The 19397-nt window shown below is 35.9% G+C and overlaps 2 protein-coding genes across 5 annotated transcripts; both read left to right on the top strand.

Annotated features, from left to right (window-relative positions):
* Nucleotides 1-6693: 6693 nt before the first annotated feature.
* LOC130231747 (uncharacterized) lies at nucleotides 6694-8664 on the top strand. 2 transcript variants are annotated; one of them, XM_056461159.1, is made up of 5 exons: nucleotides 6694-6739; nucleotides 6882-7262; nucleotides 7374-7527; nucleotides 8226-8275; nucleotides 8525-8664. In XM_056461159.1, the coding sequence occupies exons 2-5, from the start codon at nucleotides 7191-7193 to the stop codon at nucleotides 8651-8653; spliced, it is 405 nt and encodes a 134-aa protein (XP_056317134.1). In that variant the 5' UTR covers nucleotides 6694-6739; nucleotides 6882-7190; the 3' UTR covers nucleotides 8654-8664. The 2 variants fall into 2 exon arrangements, with proteins under 2 accessions (XP_056317134.1, XP_056317125.1); XM_056461150.1 differs by having other exon boundaries at nucleotides 6700-6739; nucleotides 7378-7527.
* An 8425-nt stretch (nucleotides 8665-17089) lies between these two features.
* Nucleotides 17090-19397, top strand: LOC130231763 (uncharacterized). 3 transcript variants are annotated; one of them, XM_056461178.1, is made up of 5 exons: nucleotides 17090-17261; nucleotides 17340-17720; nucleotides 18293-18454; nucleotides 18969-19012; nucleotides 19122-19397. In XM_056461178.1, exons 1-5 carry the CDS (start codon nucleotides 17231-17233, stop codon nucleotides 19233-19235), a joined length of 732 nt encoding a protein of 243 aa, XP_056317153.1. In that variant the 5' UTR covers nucleotides 17090-17230; the 3' UTR covers nucleotides 19236-19397. The 3 variants fall into 3 exon arrangements, with proteins under 3 accessions (XP_056317153.1, XP_056317161.1, XP_056317146.1); XM_056461186.1 differs by having other exon boundaries at nucleotides 17090-17720; nucleotides 18296-18454; XM_056461171.1 differs by having other exon boundaries at nucleotides 17090-17720.

Below are 19397 nucleotides of genomic sequence, written 5' to 3'. Positions count from 1 at the left end.
AAACAAATTCTAAATTAAAATAATTACAAAATTTTATTATAATTATATGTACATGTATGCATTAATAGATCAATATGGTGCATCCTGCACACTTTACTCCTCATTCTGAGAATGTTTTGTGGGAGTCAACAGGCACACCTCCTTAATCGTCTCGTTAAGATGACTCGGAAGTGCTTGCTTACCCTTCATCCTTTCAAAGAGATTAGGGCATGGGGATGAGCCCTAATGAATGGAACACAGTGAGGGAGTCAATTAAAAAAAACATTGAACATTTTATACCAACTTTAAAGCTACTGAAGTCCAGAGGTCACTGCAGAGGACTGTCTGAGTCTATTAATGGATTAAATCCATCCATGAATGTAAAAAGGAACATCTTTGACGCTCGTCCTGTTTTTGCCAAGTGCTAGTCGTCCTGAGACCAACATATTTTATGATGACCCAAGGACAACAACTCTAAATGACTTGTTTATTTTATGAAGTTTTTCTGTGCATTGGTCTACATCTAACAGCCAAATGTGAAACTGTCTGTGAATTGGCCTTACATGGAAATTTCTTTTATTAGTCACTAAAATAACACAATATCTGATCTCTAATCTTGATTAGGAAAAGTTATGGAACTTATTTCAGAATGAATCATTCCTTTATGCTAAAACTGTAAGGAAACCCAGTATAACTTCAGCACATTGGACAGCTCCAGCTGAGCTACAGACATGTATTTCTGCAGAAAAAAGTATGTGTGCTTGTGTTTGTTTGTTGGTTAAGTGTTTGGATAATCTACATGTGCGTTAAAACCTTCTGTGGATGTTTATGAATTTACACCTTTTTTATTTAAGTCAAAGTTTTTATCTTCTGTCTGCATGTTTTAGTCAGTAGTTTCGTTTTACGTCTCTATAGTGTTTTGTGAAGTTTATTTTTATTTGAGTTATTTCAGTGCATAAAGTTTAAAGTGTGAAATACAGTATGTCCATGGCAGCTATAGCTAAAATATGTGTTATATATATTCATGCACATATACATATATGTATATATAAGATGAAATGGTCATTAAATCATCAAATCATTAAAAGCATCAAATGCTATTTACTGAAGTAAGTGCCAGATTGTGATGGCGTTGTGGGTTGAACTTTTACCAGTGGTCTGAGGACGGTCAAACCACAAACCAGCAGGGTTTTTTATATGCACAAAACTCATCAATGTTTTTGTAGACGTTCTCTGCCATGCCAACCAAGTCAGTGGCTACTTTTCAATTGCAATTTACAAAGATTAGAAAACATTTAAATATTACAAGCAAATGAATACTAATATTGAACTCTTTCCTCTCAGTTCATTTACTACATAAAGTAAACCTGTACATACTGACAATTTTACTTAGTCATCCTTGACTCTTAATATTACGATTTAAAAATTATGACAGTATAACACACACATAGTAAATTTACAATATTTTTTTAGGGTGTAGGACACACTACTGTTTCATCTCTTCTCTCTTTTTTATTATCAACACTCAAGATTTCTGGCAAACAGCATGCAATTCTGAATCTGCTTCATGCAGGTGAGTGGGCTTCACAAACAACATGTAGGACACGTTTTCTCCTCTCCATATGCACAAAAATAAAAATTCTAAACTAATTTAGAGTTGTCACAGAACAGCAGTGTCCTTCAGATTTTAGTTCCATCCCTAATCATGTGTTGAGGCAATTTGGAGCTAAACTCTGCAGGAAACCAGCGCTCCAGGACCATGTTTGGGGAACCCAGGTATAGAACCATAGTCAACAGTTATTTAAGCAAGTTTCCTTCATGCAAATATGTGCACTCTAACCAACAAATAAAACCCCTGAAATGCTGATGGAACACTTGTTTTTTTTCCAAAGATAGCAGTGCTTTCTCTCAGTGCTCTAAATATAACTTGTGGTTTCCTGTTGCTAAATTAGGTCTTGATCATATAAAGAACTAACCATAGAGATAACTGTATCAATAAGATTACTAGCTATATTAGCATTCATACTGGATAACAATATTCTTTTAAACACTTGAAAGCTTTAATGTATGATTGGATTTATTAGATTGCAAGATGGCCGTCAGTGTTTAACATTCTTCTGAAAATGATTGCAACTGTGTTGAGTTCAATTTCTCTAGCTACACCCAGACCTGATTACTGCCACACCAGTTTACAATCAAGAAACCACTTAAAGGGCACCTATGGTAAAAAATCTACTTTTCAAGCTGTTTGGACTGACATATGTGCATGAATGGTGTATAGACCGTCATATTGGGGTGATATAAGCACACCCAGTGCTTTTTTTTCAATTTAACAACATAAAAAACTGTGGACCAATTGGAGCGGTTTTCAAACCGACCGCAACTTTCCATAGGAGTGCGGTCCCCCCGCCCACCAATATTGATTGACAGGCGCGTCATTATATCCTAAGTTTGTTGATTCACGACCGTCATTTGCAGCGCAAGTTGAAGCAATATCACTAAAGGAACACCCTTGCTCTATTTTTAAATGCACGGCTCATTGGGCTCAACACAAGATCAATATTCTCCACATTATCGCTCTAATCGGAATTATCGGTTGTATCTTTAGGTAGGTTTGCAAACATGTGTACTTCTCATTGAGTCTACCTTATACTTCAGCCATTTGCATTTCTCGCGATCACAGAAGCTCCCTGTGATCTTAACTAGCATGCGTTTTAGAATTCTAAACATAGGTTTCTATAAGGGTACACTCAAGTCGACGTCTGGGGGCCACGACCGCTGCAGACTTGAAGCGCCGTTGTGTGTACCCTGATAGAAACCTATGTTTAGAATTCAAAAATGCGTGGCGCGACGATTCGGGACACTTCATGTTTCTGCCGCGCCACAGAGAGTGTCTGGTGTGCCGTGTCGCGGCTTCGAGCGGCGCATCCGGTGCCTCAGTCAAAGTAAATTTAGTGTGCGTGGTTAGTAGTTTCTGTGTACAAGCTCGGCACTTGAAACTAGCACACAGTTGGCTGTAAAACTGTTCAAAGACACAAATGATTTTGCACTCTCTGCTTGGTTTGTGTCCGAGCCGTACATGTACGACTGAATGCGGATCCTCTCACTCCTGCTCCTCTCAGTCTGCCTCTGTTGCAAACACAGAGCGGGTGAGCTCATGGCCCCGCCCCCTTGTTACGTTGGGCGGGACGCCGAAACTAATTTACACGTGAAGCAACACACCCCTAAATCAGCGAACTGTGGACACGCCCCCAACATGACACTTTTTAACACATTATAATAAAACAATCTGAATTGTGTTTTGAACTGAACCTAAACTGACACACCCAGAAGAACCATAATATTAATATTAAATCATAAAAAAGAGGTAAACTATGTGCCCTTTAAATAAAACCTGCTGGACAAAGAGAGGTAGACCAAAAGATACTCAAAAGCTGGACATCATGCCAAGATCCAAGATTCAAAAACAAATGCGAAAGAAATTAATTGAGATCTACCCGTTTGGAAAAGGTTATAGATTACTAAAGCTTTGTGACTGAAGTAAACCACAGTCTGAGCCAAATTTTCTACAAATGAATCAGTGGAGAGACTTTTTAGAAGTGGCCTTCTGGGTGTGGCCGACCAAATTTTACACCAAGAGTGTATGGGTGTTTCCCAGCACTGTGTTGGGTTGCAGCTGAGAGGGCATTCGCTGGGTAAAAACATATGCCGGAATAGTTGGCGGTTCATTCTGCTGTGGCAACCCGTGATAAATAAGGGACTAAGCCGCAATGAATGAATGAAAACTCAATAAAACTCTGTATTAAAGTGCACTCTTAGTGGATCCACAGTGAAGGTGAAAGTTTGCTTATTTTAAAGTGTTTATTGTTCTCTTTGTTCTCTGAGTTATCATAGTGTTTATGTGACACTTTATGACTGTTTATGTGGGTCTTTTTTTCTGAAGGTAGGGTCTTGATCTCAGTTAAAAGATTACATCTAAACCACAAATGTTTCCACTCAGTCTTGCTTGTGTGCAGACATTATGATGCACAAACAGGACAGTGGTTAGGTTGTGTGCAAATGTTTATGCTGTGGGGAAATTGGTTTGCATGTATGCAGTGTCTGCAAAGGATTAATTTATTGATCAGGAAGTATCGCAGTTTTCTCAGAATGAAGCATAGACTTGTTGCAAAAAAAGGTCAAAGAAACATTTGTTGTTTAGTGGTTAATTCTCTGTAAATGACTCCCCTTCGCAAGAGGTGATAACATTTTGACGCTTCTACTTTTAACTCAAGCTACACTGCAGGGAACTGTTTGACTCAGTAAACTTATTCATCTGCTGGGTTAAAAAGGAGCATCTGTGTCATTTTGCTGTAGATGATAATCTAGGGGTAGCATGGTGGCTTATTGGTTTTCACTGTCACCTCACAGCATTATGGTTGCAAGTTTGAGTCCTGGTTGGACTAGGAGGCCTTTCTGTGTAGAGTTTGCATCTTCTTTCGTGTCTACGTGTGTTTTCTCTGGGTGCTTCAGTTTCCTAAACTATTGCCCCATATTTACTTTTTCTGTACAGAGATGGTCACCCTCCAGAATACCAACAATCCAACATAGGCTCATTCTGAAAATGTAGCCCTATACACGTTTCTGGAGATCACGAATTATGTAGCCAGAAGTACACATGGCTGCATTTCATCTTTAGGACGAACGCTACGGGGTATGTGTTATATATAGAAAACCAGCAGAAGCCATGTAGACGGCTTTCCTGCTGTTTGTCCCGTTAGCTCGCCATGTACGTCGGTGAACTTGAGATGCAAAGAGGAGTTGACCACGACGACGGGGTTAGAGTCTGACAAAGAGCGGTTCCAGAAAGCAGGTAAAACAAAAACAGAATCCAAAATATAAAATAAACAAGTAAATAACAGGGTGAGAATGTGGTAAAATCTGAAAGCGTGGTAAAAATCTGGCGAAGGCTTTTCTTTTATCCGTATTGTTTTTGACAACTGTTGGTTGGGTTTAGGGAAGTGGGTGAGCGAGTCAATCAATAAAATTGGTTGGATTTAGGAAAAGAGGAGGGTGGGTCAGTCGATCGGACATTCAGTAAGTCACAGTCAGTCAGTCGACAGCGGCCTCTGGTAGGTTTACGTGAGAAATTTGCGATCTCAAAGCATAAACAGCGCCCTCTGGTGGATTCGTGTAAACAAAAACTGCAAAAAAAAAAAAAACGTAGCTTCTGGAACGTATTTGGTGCTCTTCAGAAATGTATATAGAGTCATGTTTTCAGAATGAGACTGGGTTGAACTATTTATAAACTAAATGTGCCAAAACCTTGTGCCTGGCGCTGATTAGGGCACAGCTGAACTCAATATATACTGGTCCACCATAAATATATATGGTTCACCCCATATATACTGCTCTCTCCTGTTCACTCACTCTGAAGTCTTGTTTTGCCTCGCAAACACTACTGACCTCTTTCTCCTGCAATCTTTCTTAGTTTGTCTGTTGCTGATCTTGATTGTTTCCTCATTGTGAGCGTTTGCTGTCTGCCCCTGACCATAGCCTGTATCATCATCTACGATTATCTACTGTCTGATTAGATCATCGTCATTACTCATGTGCACTATTGTATTGTGTTTACCATTCACCTGCAATCATTCTGTGCTCCACTGTTTACTTTATTACACTGATTTATAATAAAAGCTGCAAAATGGATCCCGAGTTCCCTGACCAATAATTACATAAGCACTGCCTACGAAACCAGCCCATCATCAGAAACATACTTTATAAAGTTTCCTCTCACAGGAGAGCTAAATTCAAATAATATAATTAATTGACACATGCATTATTTTATAGGAGCTGTTTGTGATGATGAGGAAGACAAAATGAGAGATGTTTGAAAAAAGAAAGCTATAGTTTTGTACTTTTGCCAAGTAACAGTAACACAGTTATTAAAGCAAGCTTCCTGTGCAGATGTGTACACCCTAACCAACATATGAAAGCACACAAAGAATAAAGGAAATATATTTGACCAATGATAAATTTAGAGCTGTGAAGTCTTTAACAAAGGTGTTTGCTGACAGAGGTCTAAAGCTGTGACTTCCTGTTTTGACATGTTGACATGTTTTTGAATTAAGGGTCATCAAAACCAAGAAAGATAACTATAAAGATAACTCTAGTAGTTATATTTATCTAGTAGTAACTATACTGTATTAACATCCACACCGGTTATGTTGTTCAATTATGTAAATTGCCTGTCGTTGTATTTATTTCTTGTAAAATTGATTGCAACAAAATCATTTCTCTGTGCAATTATTTTATTATTTGTGGTGTGGACCCCCAATTGAAGTGTAAATTACACAATTTTGTGTGTGAATTAAGATTTTTTTTTATGTGACATAGATCTGTCAATCAAAAGATTATATTTGACCTCCACAGCGTATCTGTTTGATGATGATGATGATTTGAGGATGTTCTTTTTTGGTGAACCAATTAGATGGCACAAATCACATGATGTCATAGCAAAAAAGTCTGTAAAGGAACAGTGATTGGTTAATGCTGTCCTCCTTCCTCTGTATACACACACACACACACACACACACACAAAAACCCACTGTAAAGCCAACCCCTCATGAGGCATGGACATTTAGGTAAAACTTTCCATTGACGTGAACCAATCAGATAAGAGCTGTTTGTGTGCATTAAGACCCTCACCAGACCAGTGTCAGTTACTCACAATCACTCACTGACATGGAGACGCCACGACTTACTCTCATCCTGCTTATGTGTAAGAAAATAAACCTGTTTACAAATGCTAAAAATATTAAGTATTTTAATGAGTATCAACTGTCAATGTTTATAATATATCTATGTACAGTATCGTTTAGTATTTTATAGTTACTTTGCACTGTTACTTTCTTACTTTAAAGGTGTTGTGTTGTGCAGTCTGAGAAGAATCTCTGGAGAAGAAGTGGAGATGAAAGTCAGAGCAGGAGAAAACATCACTCTCTACTGTGATCTCTCTATACCTACTGGTTCCCTCATTTTATGGATAAGAAACTGCTCTCATGAAAACCAGCCCTCTTTAGTAATGGATTATAGGATATTTGAAACAACTAAGCATTTTAGCTTCATCCACAACACTGCCAATAATTCTTATGATCTTCATATTACTAACATCAGTGTCTCTGATCTGGGGCTGTACTACTGTGTAAAAACAGAGAATAAGGTAAATAAGGATGAAAGAGGCATCATCTCTGGATCTGAGTTGTACCAATATGGAAACCGAACAACTCGTCTCTCTCTTGCAGGTGTGAAAAAAATATTATATCATTTTATATGTCCTTAAGGACACTTCATCAGTGAAAAAGCTGTTTTATTGATCAAAATGCATTGACAGATTTCTGTTTATTTATCTTAAGAAAGAGACGTCCTGTTCTGAGCTCTTGAACAACACCTCCACTCCTGGTGTCTCAGAGTGTGTTTTCTGCTGGAATCTGCTGCTCAGTGTGTGTTCGGTGTGTGTTCTCCTCTTCTCCATCGGTGTCTACTGCCTTTGTCAGAAGAAAACTACAGGTAATTCACACTGCATCTCCACATTTTATCTAATCATTCATCCATCCATATAAACACTATTTATTTTTACTTTTCATCTTCACCAATGGTCGCGGTAACTTCCTCTTCTGCTGTTTCCTTGACCTGCAAGTCTTTATTTTAATAATTATGTAGGTCATAAAGAACTGTATGCTTCTCAAGCTCTATGAGGAGTGCCATTCGTTTCTTTTCAGGTGCCCAGAAGACAATCGCCTGTGATATCATGTCATTTTGTTTCAATTGTTAGCATGATGGATATAATAATAATTATACTAATATAGTTATAATTTCAAATTAAATAATTATTAATAATAATTAATATCTTAAGCAAACCTGATACTAAAAATTGTTTTCAATTTGGTTTTGTAAGCCCAAACTAAAATTTGCTGCATTTTTAATCATTTGAGTTCTTTTGATTAATTATGTACAAATCTGTAAATATTATCAGTGGATTTATTGGGTAAAATTCCTACTTTTTACTGTCTTTCAATGTTTTTGGTTGTTAAAAATAGACCCAGCTCCAATAAAGCTGTTAATGCTGCTAAAAAACACACACACTGCTTACACTCTGCTGCATGTACAGTTTAATGTTAAAAATTTAAACAACCGTAATTGCACAACTGCATTCTGATCCATTTAAGTACTGCATGTAAGTGATGTTTGTATTTAACACATTTTAGATGCTGCAACGGATCAAAAAGTCCAACAGCAAAGAAGAAATACAGTTGAGGTATGAACATACAAGCACTCACGTTCATTATGGACACTCGCTCTGTTTTTTCTGATGTGCTTTTGAAAATTATTTGTTAGAAGCATGCTATAGAATAAAACTTTTTTTTAACAGGTAATAAATCATAGTTGGAGAGAACAGATAATAAAACAGCTTAGAGAGAGTTTAGACCTGAATAGTGGGTAATACTATAATGTAATAATAATGTATTATAGTGTAATAATGTATTATGTATAACTTTTATTTCAGGGTGAAGATGAAGAGGTGTGCTATGCGTCTTTAGATGTGAAGAACAGAAGACAGAAACAACGCAAGACAAAGCGAGTGCAGTGTTCAGACTTCAGTACATATGCTCAGGTCAGAACAGAAACTGAATAGAGCTAAAACAACAACAACTGAGGTGCATTCAGGGATGTAAAAATATGCAAAACAACTTTCATGTAAAAATACAAAGTTTTACTTTATTAATAGTGCAAGAATGCGGCAGAAAATAGTAATAAGTACAACTTAAATTTGAAAATAATCAGCTTGTGTCAACTTCAACTAAAACTTGAAAAAGTACAGCTTTAAATTGTGCTTACAGTAAGTATACTGTAAAAAGTGATTAGTTAACACATTGCCTTAAAACCGACAAGTTGATTTTACTTGTCAGTGGACTCATTGACTTACCTTTTATAATTATGCGCATAGCTTGTTTACTTAATAATTATTTAACAACAGGTTTACTCTCTTTAAGTAAACTCAATTATATATACTTATACAATGTATTCAATAATTCAAAGTACACTAACACGATAAAAATGTGTGAAGAAATTCTTGACTCAATCTGTAATGAAATGTAAAATACATATAAAGTAATTTATAACACAACAGATTGGTTGAAATGGGAAAACAAAAAATGCAATGTCCAAGATTAAAAAACATCTGTCAAATGAATAAAACAGCAATTAAAATGCAAGACGGTATGACTATATAATAGAAGTGTCAGTATCATTCTATACTATTTATGTCCTAGTAAGATCACTATGCTCAATTTGCAATTCAGTTATTATTTTAACATCTTTTTTGAGATTTGTAACTCGTAAAAGAATAGAAAACAAAGCAATCAAATATTTATCTCTTGAGCATTTAATGCTAATTCAGCTAATCAATATACAGCTATAAAAAAGAGACTACTTTTAAGTGTTGGGTCAGTTTTTTTTTTATTTTTAAAGAAATTTATTCTGTCTATCAACATGGCATTTATTAAATGAAATTTTTTTTAATTGTTAAATATTTATAAAAAATTTAAATAACTGCTTTTTATTGTATGTAGTTTCAAATGAAATTATTATAACAGTCATTAATGCTTTTATTACTATTACCATTAATAATAATATTAATAATAATAATAATAATAAGAATAATAAGAATAAGAATAACAACAACAACAACAACAACAACAACAATAATAATAATAATAATAATAATAATAATAATAATAATTAATATTAGAGTGATTTCTGAAGGATTATGTGATTCTGAAGACTGGAGTAATAAAGCAGAAAATTAATATTTAAACCCCAAATGATTAAATTAAATTATAAACTACTTTTGAACAGTTTTTTCATAATAATAGTGCAATAATAAATTCTCAATTTTACAATTTGTGCTGTATATTTGATTAAATAAATGCAGCCTTGGGGAGCAGAATAAGCTTATTTTAAAACATTTAAAAACCATACTGACCCCAAACTTTTGGTAATATATATATATATATATATATATATATATATATATATATATATATATATATATATATATATATATATATATATATATATATATATATATATATTTATACACACGCACACACACACACACACACACACACACAAACACACTTGCCGGCCACTTTATTAGGTACACCAGTCAAATTGCTTGTTAACACAAATTTTTCATCAGCCAATCACATGGTAGCAACTCAATGCATTTAGGCATGTAGACATGGTCAAGACGATCTGCTGCAGTTCAAACTGAGCATCGGAATTCAATTCAATTCAATTCACCTTTATTTGTATAGCGCTTATACAATGTAGATTGTGTCAAAGCAGCTTCACATAAAAGGTCACAGTAAATAGGAACAGTGTAGTTCAGTTTGTAGTGTTTAAGTTCAGTTCAGTTTAGCTCAGTTCAGTGTGGTTTAATAATCACTACTGAGAGTCCAAATACTGAAGAGCAAATCCAACGATGCGCAGCTCTACAGATCCCGAACCATGCAAGCCAGTGGCGACAGCGGAGAGGGAAAAAAAACTTCACTAAAGGCGGAAGTGAAGAAAAAAAACCTTGAGAGAAACCAGGCTCAGTTGGGCACGATCATTTTAATTTTCCGCTGGCCAAACGTCTTGTGCAGAGCTGCAGTCTCAGTGGCGGAGGCTGGCCTCAGCGAAGACTCGTCTGTCTCTGGAGCGTCACAGGAATCAGTCTCATGTTCTCCACTTTTCCATGACCATCACAGTAGCTGCTCAGGATTCGGCCAGGTCCAGGATATAAAAAACCTTGGGATCATCTCGTTGTTGGTCTTGGATCGAATCAGTGACTCTGTATAGTCTGAGGGCCTCGGGAAGAGTATCCCCAGGTGGAAATGGAGAATAAAGAAAATAATTAGCGTAGCTGATGTTCACAGTGTATATCAACAAGATGCATAACCTGTGTGGAAGCCCCCTAAGTGGTGCACTAAGTGTATGCTTTACTGAACAGATAGGTCTTTAATCTAGTTTTGAATTGGGAGAGTGTGTCTGAGCCTCGGACGTTATCAGGAAGGCTATTCCAGAGTTTAGGAGCTATAAATGAGAAGGCTTGACCTCCTTTACTCGACTTTGGGGAAGAAAGGTGATTTAAGTGACTTTGAATGTGGCATGGTTGTTGGTGCCAGACAGGCTGGTCTGAGTATTTCAGAAACTGCAGATCTACTGAGATTTTCTCTAGGGTTTACAAAAAATGGTCCGAAAAAGGGAAAATATCCAGTGAGCAGCAGTTCTGTGGGCTCAAATGCCTTGTTGATGCCAGCAGTCAGAGGAGAATGGCCACACTGGTTTGAGCTGATAGAAAGGCAACAGTAATTCAAATAACCACTCATTACAACCCAGGTATGCAGAAGAGCATCTCTGAATGCACAACATGTTGAACTTTGAGGCAGATGGACTACAGCAGCAGAAGACCACACCGGTGCCACTCCTGTCAGCTAAGAACAGGAAATTGATGGTAGGGTCAGAATTTGGCGTCAACAACATGAAAGCATGGATCTATCCTGCCTTGTATCAACAGTTCAGGCTGGTTCTGGTGGTGTAATGGTGTGGGAGATATTTTTTGGCACACTTTGGGCCCATTAGTACCAATTGAGCATCATGTCAACATCCCTTTAACATCGTTTCCATCCTTTTATGACCACAGTGTACCCCTCTTCTGATGGCTACTTCCAGCAGGATAACTCGCAAATAATCTCAGACCGGTTTCTTGAACAGGACAATGAATTCACTGTACTCAAATGGCCTTCACAGTCACCAGATCCCAATCTAATAGAGCACCTTTGGGGTGTGGTGGAACGGGAGATGTGCATTATGAATGTGCTGCCGACAAATCTGCAGCAACTGTGAGATGCTATCACGTCAATTTGGACCAAAATCTCAGAGGAATATTTCCAGTACCTTGTTGAATCTATGCAATGAAGGATTAAGGCAGTTCTGAAGGCAAAAGGGAGTCCAACCCAGCACTAGCAAGGTGTACCTAATAAAGTGGCCTGTGAGTGTATATATTTAGTACTTTTAAGAGCTGATAACATTTGTTTAAAATTTCAGGCCAAAATTATCTTTCATTTCGACCATCTTATTCAGACAATAAAATGTTGATTGGTCAGAGTAACACATTAGAGTTTGTTGTGATGGAAAATGAGGAATGTTCCAACAAATATTGATTTCTCAAATCTTGTAAAGTTAAAAAACAAATGCATTGAGATTGCTAAAAAATATATACATTTCTGATTGTCCTTTTTTTATTATCCTATGCAAAAAAAAAATATGTATATATATATATATATATATATTTTTTTTTTTTTTCTCTTCTCAAACATATAACTATAAATTGTAAAGTTATAGAGAAATTAAGAATTTCAGTTTCATTTTCTCTTGATTTTTAATTGTGCGTTTACCATTTTATAGTTGGAAAAAAAAAAAGTTAAATATAATTTAGAGGATAGCGATGTCGCCTCACAGCAAGAAGGACGCTGGTTCTCGGCTGGAGTCTCGGCTGGGCCAGCTGGCATTCGTGTGAGGAGTTGCACAAAGTCATGCGCTATAGGTTAATTGAATAAACTAAACTGGCTGTAGTGTATGTGTGTGAATGTGAGAGTGTATGGGTGTTTCCCAGTACTGGGTTGCGGCTTGAAGGGCATCTGCTGCATAAAACATGCCTGAATAATTGGCGTTTCATTCTCTGTCCTGAATTAAAAGTGGTTTAGTGTGAAGTCTTTGCACACACACAGTAAGGGTCTGAATAACAGGATGTTGAAGTGTGTTTTCCTGTGTGAAATGATGTTTAGTTTAAAATGTTTGCAGTTTTCTTAATCTAGTTGCTCCTCTGTAGAAGACATTATTTTAAATTTAAATCTTAAAAGTCTCAAAAATATTTAAATAAGGCATTTTCTCTTTAAACGTGTTTTGGTCAAGAGTCCTGTCTGTTTTTTGTTAAATCAATATTATTTATTATTGTTGAGGAAGGGTGTTCAAAAGATTATTGTTAACCGCAAATGTTTCCATTCAGACTCATTGTGTGCATGAGTCTTGAACAGGACCGGACAGAGGCTGGTTAGTGTGTGTAAATGCTTATGTGGTGTTTTTGTGGTCAGATTGGTTTGTATGCATGCAGCGTCTGCAAAAGCTTGTTGTATAGTGAACGTTTTTCTGTTCAATTAATTTCTTTAACAATATAGCGTGAGCTTGTTAAACTGCAGATTTATTCATTTTATGTATGTGACTGCTGTAAACTAGTGTTTTATCAATTCATGTTGTGAACTAATTGAGTGTCTCTAACTGTGTTTGGCAAATCATAAATGTATTAAAGATAAGGAACATGTTTGAGGAACATATTCATTTCAATAATTGAATTAATGTAAATAAACATATAAATAAATATACATGAAAAGTACAAAGTAAGTTTAAACATGAGATTGTGGTTATTTATCAATATCAATGGAACTGCAGTTTTATTTTACACTTCACCACATGGGGCAGAGCATCTGTGTAGACACACTTCCAGTCTTTGTGCTTGACAATATTTCCAGGCCTATTGGACACAAGTGTTCAAGTGAGGATGAAGATGGACGTGTTTAGAATCTAAAATACCTAATACTCAAAAATAAACTTTTTTTTCCTTAGGGTAGTCCGTATATGTGAATTACATATCTTAGTTGTGGTGTTTTCAATTAAGTGATAAAAAGCAGATTCAATCATTTAACAAAAAAAAGTGTTCATTTCTGACAGGCCCTAGAAAGGTTTTAAAGATTTAGTTTTTAGTTGTTTCACAGGCTCCCACAATAAGCTATATTCTTACATTTAAGTAGTTTTTCTAAATGCTAAAATTGTGTATGTTTAACACCAAGTTAGTTGAGGCCTGTGCTTTAATTTATAAAAGTACTTTTAATACAATGCAAAAATAATTCAAAGTCGCCTTCGTTGATTTATGAATTTGTCTTTCTGTTTGCATAATGCATTTGTTTGAAATGTGCAAAGCTTCAGGCCAATTTCATTTATTGTGAAACAGATTAAAGTAAACTCAGTGATAAAGTGGACCTCAGCTGCCACAGGATATGAGCTTGTTTGTTGTGTGAAAGCAGTGTTGTCTTTAACAAGCGTTTCTAGTGAAGAGACTCAGACCTGCTCAATTAAGGTCAAACCACAAATGTTTCCAGAGACTTTGTGACAGTCCAGAATGTGTGCACATCTATCTATCTATCTATCTATCTATCTATCTATCTATCTATCTATCTATCTATCTATCTATCTATCTATCTATCTATCTATCTATCTATCTATCTATCTATCTATCTATCTATCTATCTATCTATCTATCTGTCTATCCATCCATCCATCCATCCATCCATCTATCTATCTATCTATCTATCTATCTATCTATCTATCTATCTATCTATCTATCTATCTATCTATCTGTCTATCTGTCTATCTGTCTATCTGTCTGTCTGTCTGTCTGTCTGTCTGTCTGTCTGTCTGTCTGTCTGTCTCTGTCTGTCTGTCTGTCTGTCTGTCTGTCTGTCTGTCTCACATTAAACTGATATTAAACAAAACTGACCACGATTGTCCTTGTTTCATCATGCAATGTTTGAGAAGCTAATAATAATCCTCATTTGTATTGTTAAATTGTATAATATAATACTATATAATAATAATAAGAAGAAATATAGCTGCAAGCAGCAATTATCGGGGCCACGCAGCCCAGCGGCCACATCATAAACAAGCTAGAGCAACGGGTAATTTTTTATAACTTTTTGGCAGCATGGTCTGAGCAAATTTGGTGGAAATGAGGCTAATAATCTATGGAGTTCAAAACAGCAAATTTTCAAACTAATTCAAGATGGTGGACTGGAAGTCGTGTCAATTAGGGAATAAATTATGTCAATGTTCTCTGTATGATACAAGGAATTTAGCTAGACCAGTCTCATGACAATAGACAAAACTATTCAAAAGTCATTTGATAAAATTTGTATGATTTCTGTTGATAGAAATTATTTGTTTATCAATTTTACACAGAAGGTAGAGCACACTGATGCGGTTTGGTCAAAGTCAGGTCTAAATCACACACTTTAAGTTTGGTTTCAATACTTCAAACCATTGCAGTGATTCAGCCTGTAATGTTATCTGGCAGCATTACATCAAGTTTGCGTATGTGCTAAATGACATCAGAATATAGACATGAATGCCATAACTTTTGGTCTACATGGTCCGAAGATGATCCGAATCAAATTTGGTGAAGATTGGATAAACAGTGTAGGAGGAGTTAAAAAAAATATTGGTTTGAACAAAATCAAAATGATACACAGGAAGTTTTGGCAGATTATGGCATAATTGGCATCTGTGTTGTCGGCATGACCCAAGGAATAATTTGAGACCAACTTCACTAAAATAAGCATATGCAGTCAAAAGTTATTACCAAATTTGTAAGCTACATTGCAGTTTTTCTCAATTGCTTTGGTGCATTTCTCACAACATTATTTAGATTTGCACAAGAGTTTGCGAATGCTTTTGGACATGCATTAATTGCGTTCATACAACGCTCTGCTGTTTTATAACATTATCATATGGACTTTTTTATCTTGATGACACTGACCCTTTCATTGACGAGAATACTTGCTTTTGTGGAATGAGCTATCCATTTTGAGTAAGTGACGCACTTTTGCAGGTTATCAACAAGGTTTAGCAGTTTGTACTAATTGTTTTAAGAAATGCATTAACTGCCGTGCAAATGTAACTAGTGTTGTGAGAAATGCACCAAAGCAACTGAGAAAAACTGTAATAATGGCTAATGAATGTCTTATATGTTGCCCCATAGGTGGCGCTGTGATCATATTTTTACACCTAAAATTTGGTCTCATTATCTTGATCACAGAGAGACAGCCTCAGATGTAGTTTGGTATCACGCCATCAATTTGTCAGTGCAGTAAACAAAAACCGTTTCACCTATCAACACAAATTCAATAATGTTTTGTCAGCATGATCTGAAGATCATCTGAGCCAAATTTGGTGCAAATCAGCCAAACGATTTAAGAGGAGTTTGAAAAAATAGGTTTTTGACTTAAGGCTAGACGGTGGACAGGAAGTTCAGTTAATTAAGGCATATTTAGTATCGATATTCTCAGGACAACCCAAGGAATGTATCAAGACAAGTTTCATAACAATATGCAAAATTAGTCACAAGTTATTAGCATTTTTAGAAATATTGTTATAATGTTTGGCTAAAATGTGGCGCTGTGATGAAACTTTTTGAGCGCTTCAGGGCACAGTCCCGAAGACACATACCAACTTTCATAACAATTTGCAAATGCGTCCATAAATATAGCAATTTTTGGCTTAATTCAAAATGGCTGACCTGGGAAAATCAGACATCATTCGACTCGGCATGTTGACTCTGCAATTTTATATATATTTGGACAGGGAGGGTTGAGAAGTTATAAGCAAAATGAGACAACACACACCAAGTTGGTGTAAATACGTTACTGAGATAACACCTTAAGTAATTTTTTTTTAAGCTCTACGTTACATTTTCTTTTAAAGTTAATCGAAAACAGTTAATCAACTTGAAGTCCATAACTTTTGGTCAGCATGGTCTGTAGATCATGTGAATCAATTTTTGGTGAAAATCTGACAAACTGCTCAGGATGATTTAGTACAAATAGTTTTTGCAATGGGTCCGTTTGAATTTGCTTGAGCCAAGGAATCAGAAGGAAAAAGAATTTTGATTGTAGTCCATTCGGTTCAAAATAAGACCCTATTATTATCACACAGGACGACCATATTTGTAATCTTATCTTTAAGATATGTTCTTTGCTTGTAGGAAGCACAGGAAACCACAACCATGTGATTATATATGTGCATTGTGTGCAGTTTTTGCAGAGAGCACACAAATGTATTAGAATGATTTGCGGTTTTCACACCTACACATGCCTCAAATGACTACATTCTTATGCACATGTGCATGTGTGTCGGTCAATCAATCAGTTTGCAAAAGTTTTACAAAAAAACAAAAACACATTTTTTTTTTATCCTGGTTGTGAGAAACTAGACAAGATCATTTCCGATCCTTATCAAAACCCTTTAGAAGAAACCCATCCCACCAGCAGAGAGAGTCATCCAATCAGACAAGAGCAGCTAACCACACTGAAGACCCTCACATTCAGCAGTCACTGAGATGGAGAGACCAACAGTAGTCATACTTCTGTGTAAGTCCACTTATTAGTGTTGTAAATGTTGTGCTTTATTCTTTATGAGGTCAATTATTTCACCTGTTTGTTCTGCAGGTGTTTTGTTGTGTGAAGAGCAGAAAGTGTTTGGGACAGAAGTGAACATGAGAGTTAAACCAGGAGAAAGCGTCACTCTCTACTGTGACTGTGCTCTACCGTTTGGGTCTCACAATGTCTGGATGAGAAACTGCTCGCATGAGAATCAGCCGTCTCTGTTGATTGATCCCCCAAAACTCTTCCTAGAGACGTTTCCACGGTTCAGTTTCCTGCTCAACAGCTCCAGTAACTCCTATGATCTGCATATAGAGAATGTCAGTGTCTCTGATGAAGGACTTTACTACTGTGCGGAAAGAAAGAAGACATTTATAGATGTAGACGGCGTCAACACAAAATATGTGTATGAATATGGGAACAAAACAACTCGACTAGCTGTCCTGGGTGAGGAGATATTCCTGCTGTGGCTCATCTAAAGCTTTTATGCATGTTGGTAAATTCAGTGTGATTGAGAATTTCTCAGTGTGTCTGAAATGTAAATCTGATATAAATAATCCTAAAGTAGGGGTAATTCACCATTACTAACTCTAATAATTCTGATCTGTTATCACTCACTCTCTCTAAAATTGCTCTAATCCTGTTTAGTTTTTTAGTTCAAGACACAAATGATAACAGAATCAGATAGTTTGATAAATGATGGTAAGCTGAGTGGTTTCTGGTTTCCACTGACTGACTATGGAAATTAAAGGATTCCAGAAATGTTTTATTATTTTGTGTTCAACTCATGGTTTGGAGCAAATGGAAAGTGAAAAACTGAAGACAGAATTGAAATTAATTCCTTCAACAACTGATTAATGCCATTAAATGGTCTAAACATTATAATTAAAATAGAAAAGATCTTACTTATATAATGTCTGTAAAATAATATATAAGACGATGTCCTCTAAAGTTAGATGTTATGGACGCTTCAGAAACTCTTCATTTGTATATTCAGTCTTGTGTGTTTTATTTATCAGCAGATTCTGCACATGAGTCCACCATCGCCTCCACTTCTCCTCCAGTGTCAGAGTGTGTTTTCTGCTGGACGCTGCTGTTGAGTGTGTGTCCGGTGTGTGTTCTCCTCTCCTCACTGCTGTCCTCCATCTGTGTTTACTGCTTCTGTCGTCCTCAAACTACAGGTAGAGCTCATCGACACATTTACATTCATGTTGAACAAATCAGTGAATCTGTAGAGCATTTTTAAACATTTGTTCTTTTAGCTTTTAACATTTTGACTATAATCGTAATTATTAGACTTTTACACATGAGAAAATACAGTAATTTATAGTAAATACTGGAGTGTTTTTCAACCATTCTACTGTAAATTGTATTATACTGTACTGTATATTATAGTATTTAAAAAAACTGTTAATGAATGCTGCAGCAGAATATAAACCTACAACTACTGAACTGATCAACCGGGACAAATACTGTAGTATACTTTGGTTTTTACTACAGTAAACTGTGGTGTATAGTAGCATTAAGTGCAGTATTGGTTTGTTAACATTACTATAGTTGTTGCATAACCACAGAAACTATAGAATTACCACAACAGATTAATTCAGTCCTTTACTATAGTATAGATCAAAAACACTTTAGTATTTACTATAAATTACTACAGTATATTAATCGGCTTCATTTTGTGTGTTGTAGGTTCTGACATGAGTGCTGAGATACTTAAAGCAAATGTTTTTATGGTAACTATTTTATATTCTTTTTCTATTGACCATTTCAAAGATGAATTGTAGACTGATGTGGTTTTTGACTAGTTTATATGATCCTTTCTCTCCTTGTCAATCATTTCAGGCAGATTGTGTGGAGAAACATCAGTGTGAGGCGAGTAAGACTGGAAAGATCTGCGTCCACACTGAAGTCTCTTATAGACGACTGACATCTAAACTTCCCTACACCAACATCTGACACATGAACTGTTCTTAGTCTACTTTCTGTCTTATTTCTGATAGAGTTTGATCATTAGACATGTTTTTACAGTATTATCTATTACAATCAAATGTCTTTAAATGAATAGTTTGATCCACTGATTCTTTAGGATTTTACATTTTATTTTTTGACAATATTAAT

The sequence above is a fragment of the Danio aesculapii genome, chromosome 1, assembly GCF_903798145.1.
Source record: "Danio aesculapii chromosome 1, fDanAes4.1, whole genome shotgun sequence".
Classification (NCBI taxonomy): domain Eukaryota; kingdom Metazoa; phylum Chordata; class Actinopteri; order Cypriniformes; family Danionidae; genus Danio; species Danio aesculapii.
Note: the sequence above shows the minus strand (reverse complement) of the source record. Positions and strands in the feature narration are given on the sequence as shown.

Coding starts and splice junctions, on each gene's coding strand:
- LOC130231747 (XM_056461150.1), top strand. CDS start 6,703: ATGGAGACGCCACGACTTACTCTCATCCTGCTTATGT. Junction 6,740..6,881: donor TACTCTCATCCTGCTTATGT/GTAAGAAAATAA, acceptor CTTACTTTAAAG/GTGTTGTGTTGTGCAGTCTG. Junction 8,276..8,524: donor AAAGAAGAAATACAGTTGAG/GTATGAACATAC, acceptor CTTTTATTTCAG/GGTGAAGATGAAGAGGTGTG.
- LOC130231763 (XM_056461171.1), top strand. CDS start 17,306: ATGAGGTCAATTATTTCACCTGTTTGTTCTGCAGGTGTTTTGTTGTGT. Junction 18,455..18,968: donor CTGTCGTCCTCAAACTACAG/GTAGAGCTCATC, acceptor TGTGTGTTGTAG/GTTCTGACATGAGTGCTGAG. Junction 19,013..19,121: donor TTAAAGCAAATGTTTTTATG/GTAACTATTTTA, acceptor CAATCATTTCAG/GCAGATTGTGTGGAGAAACA.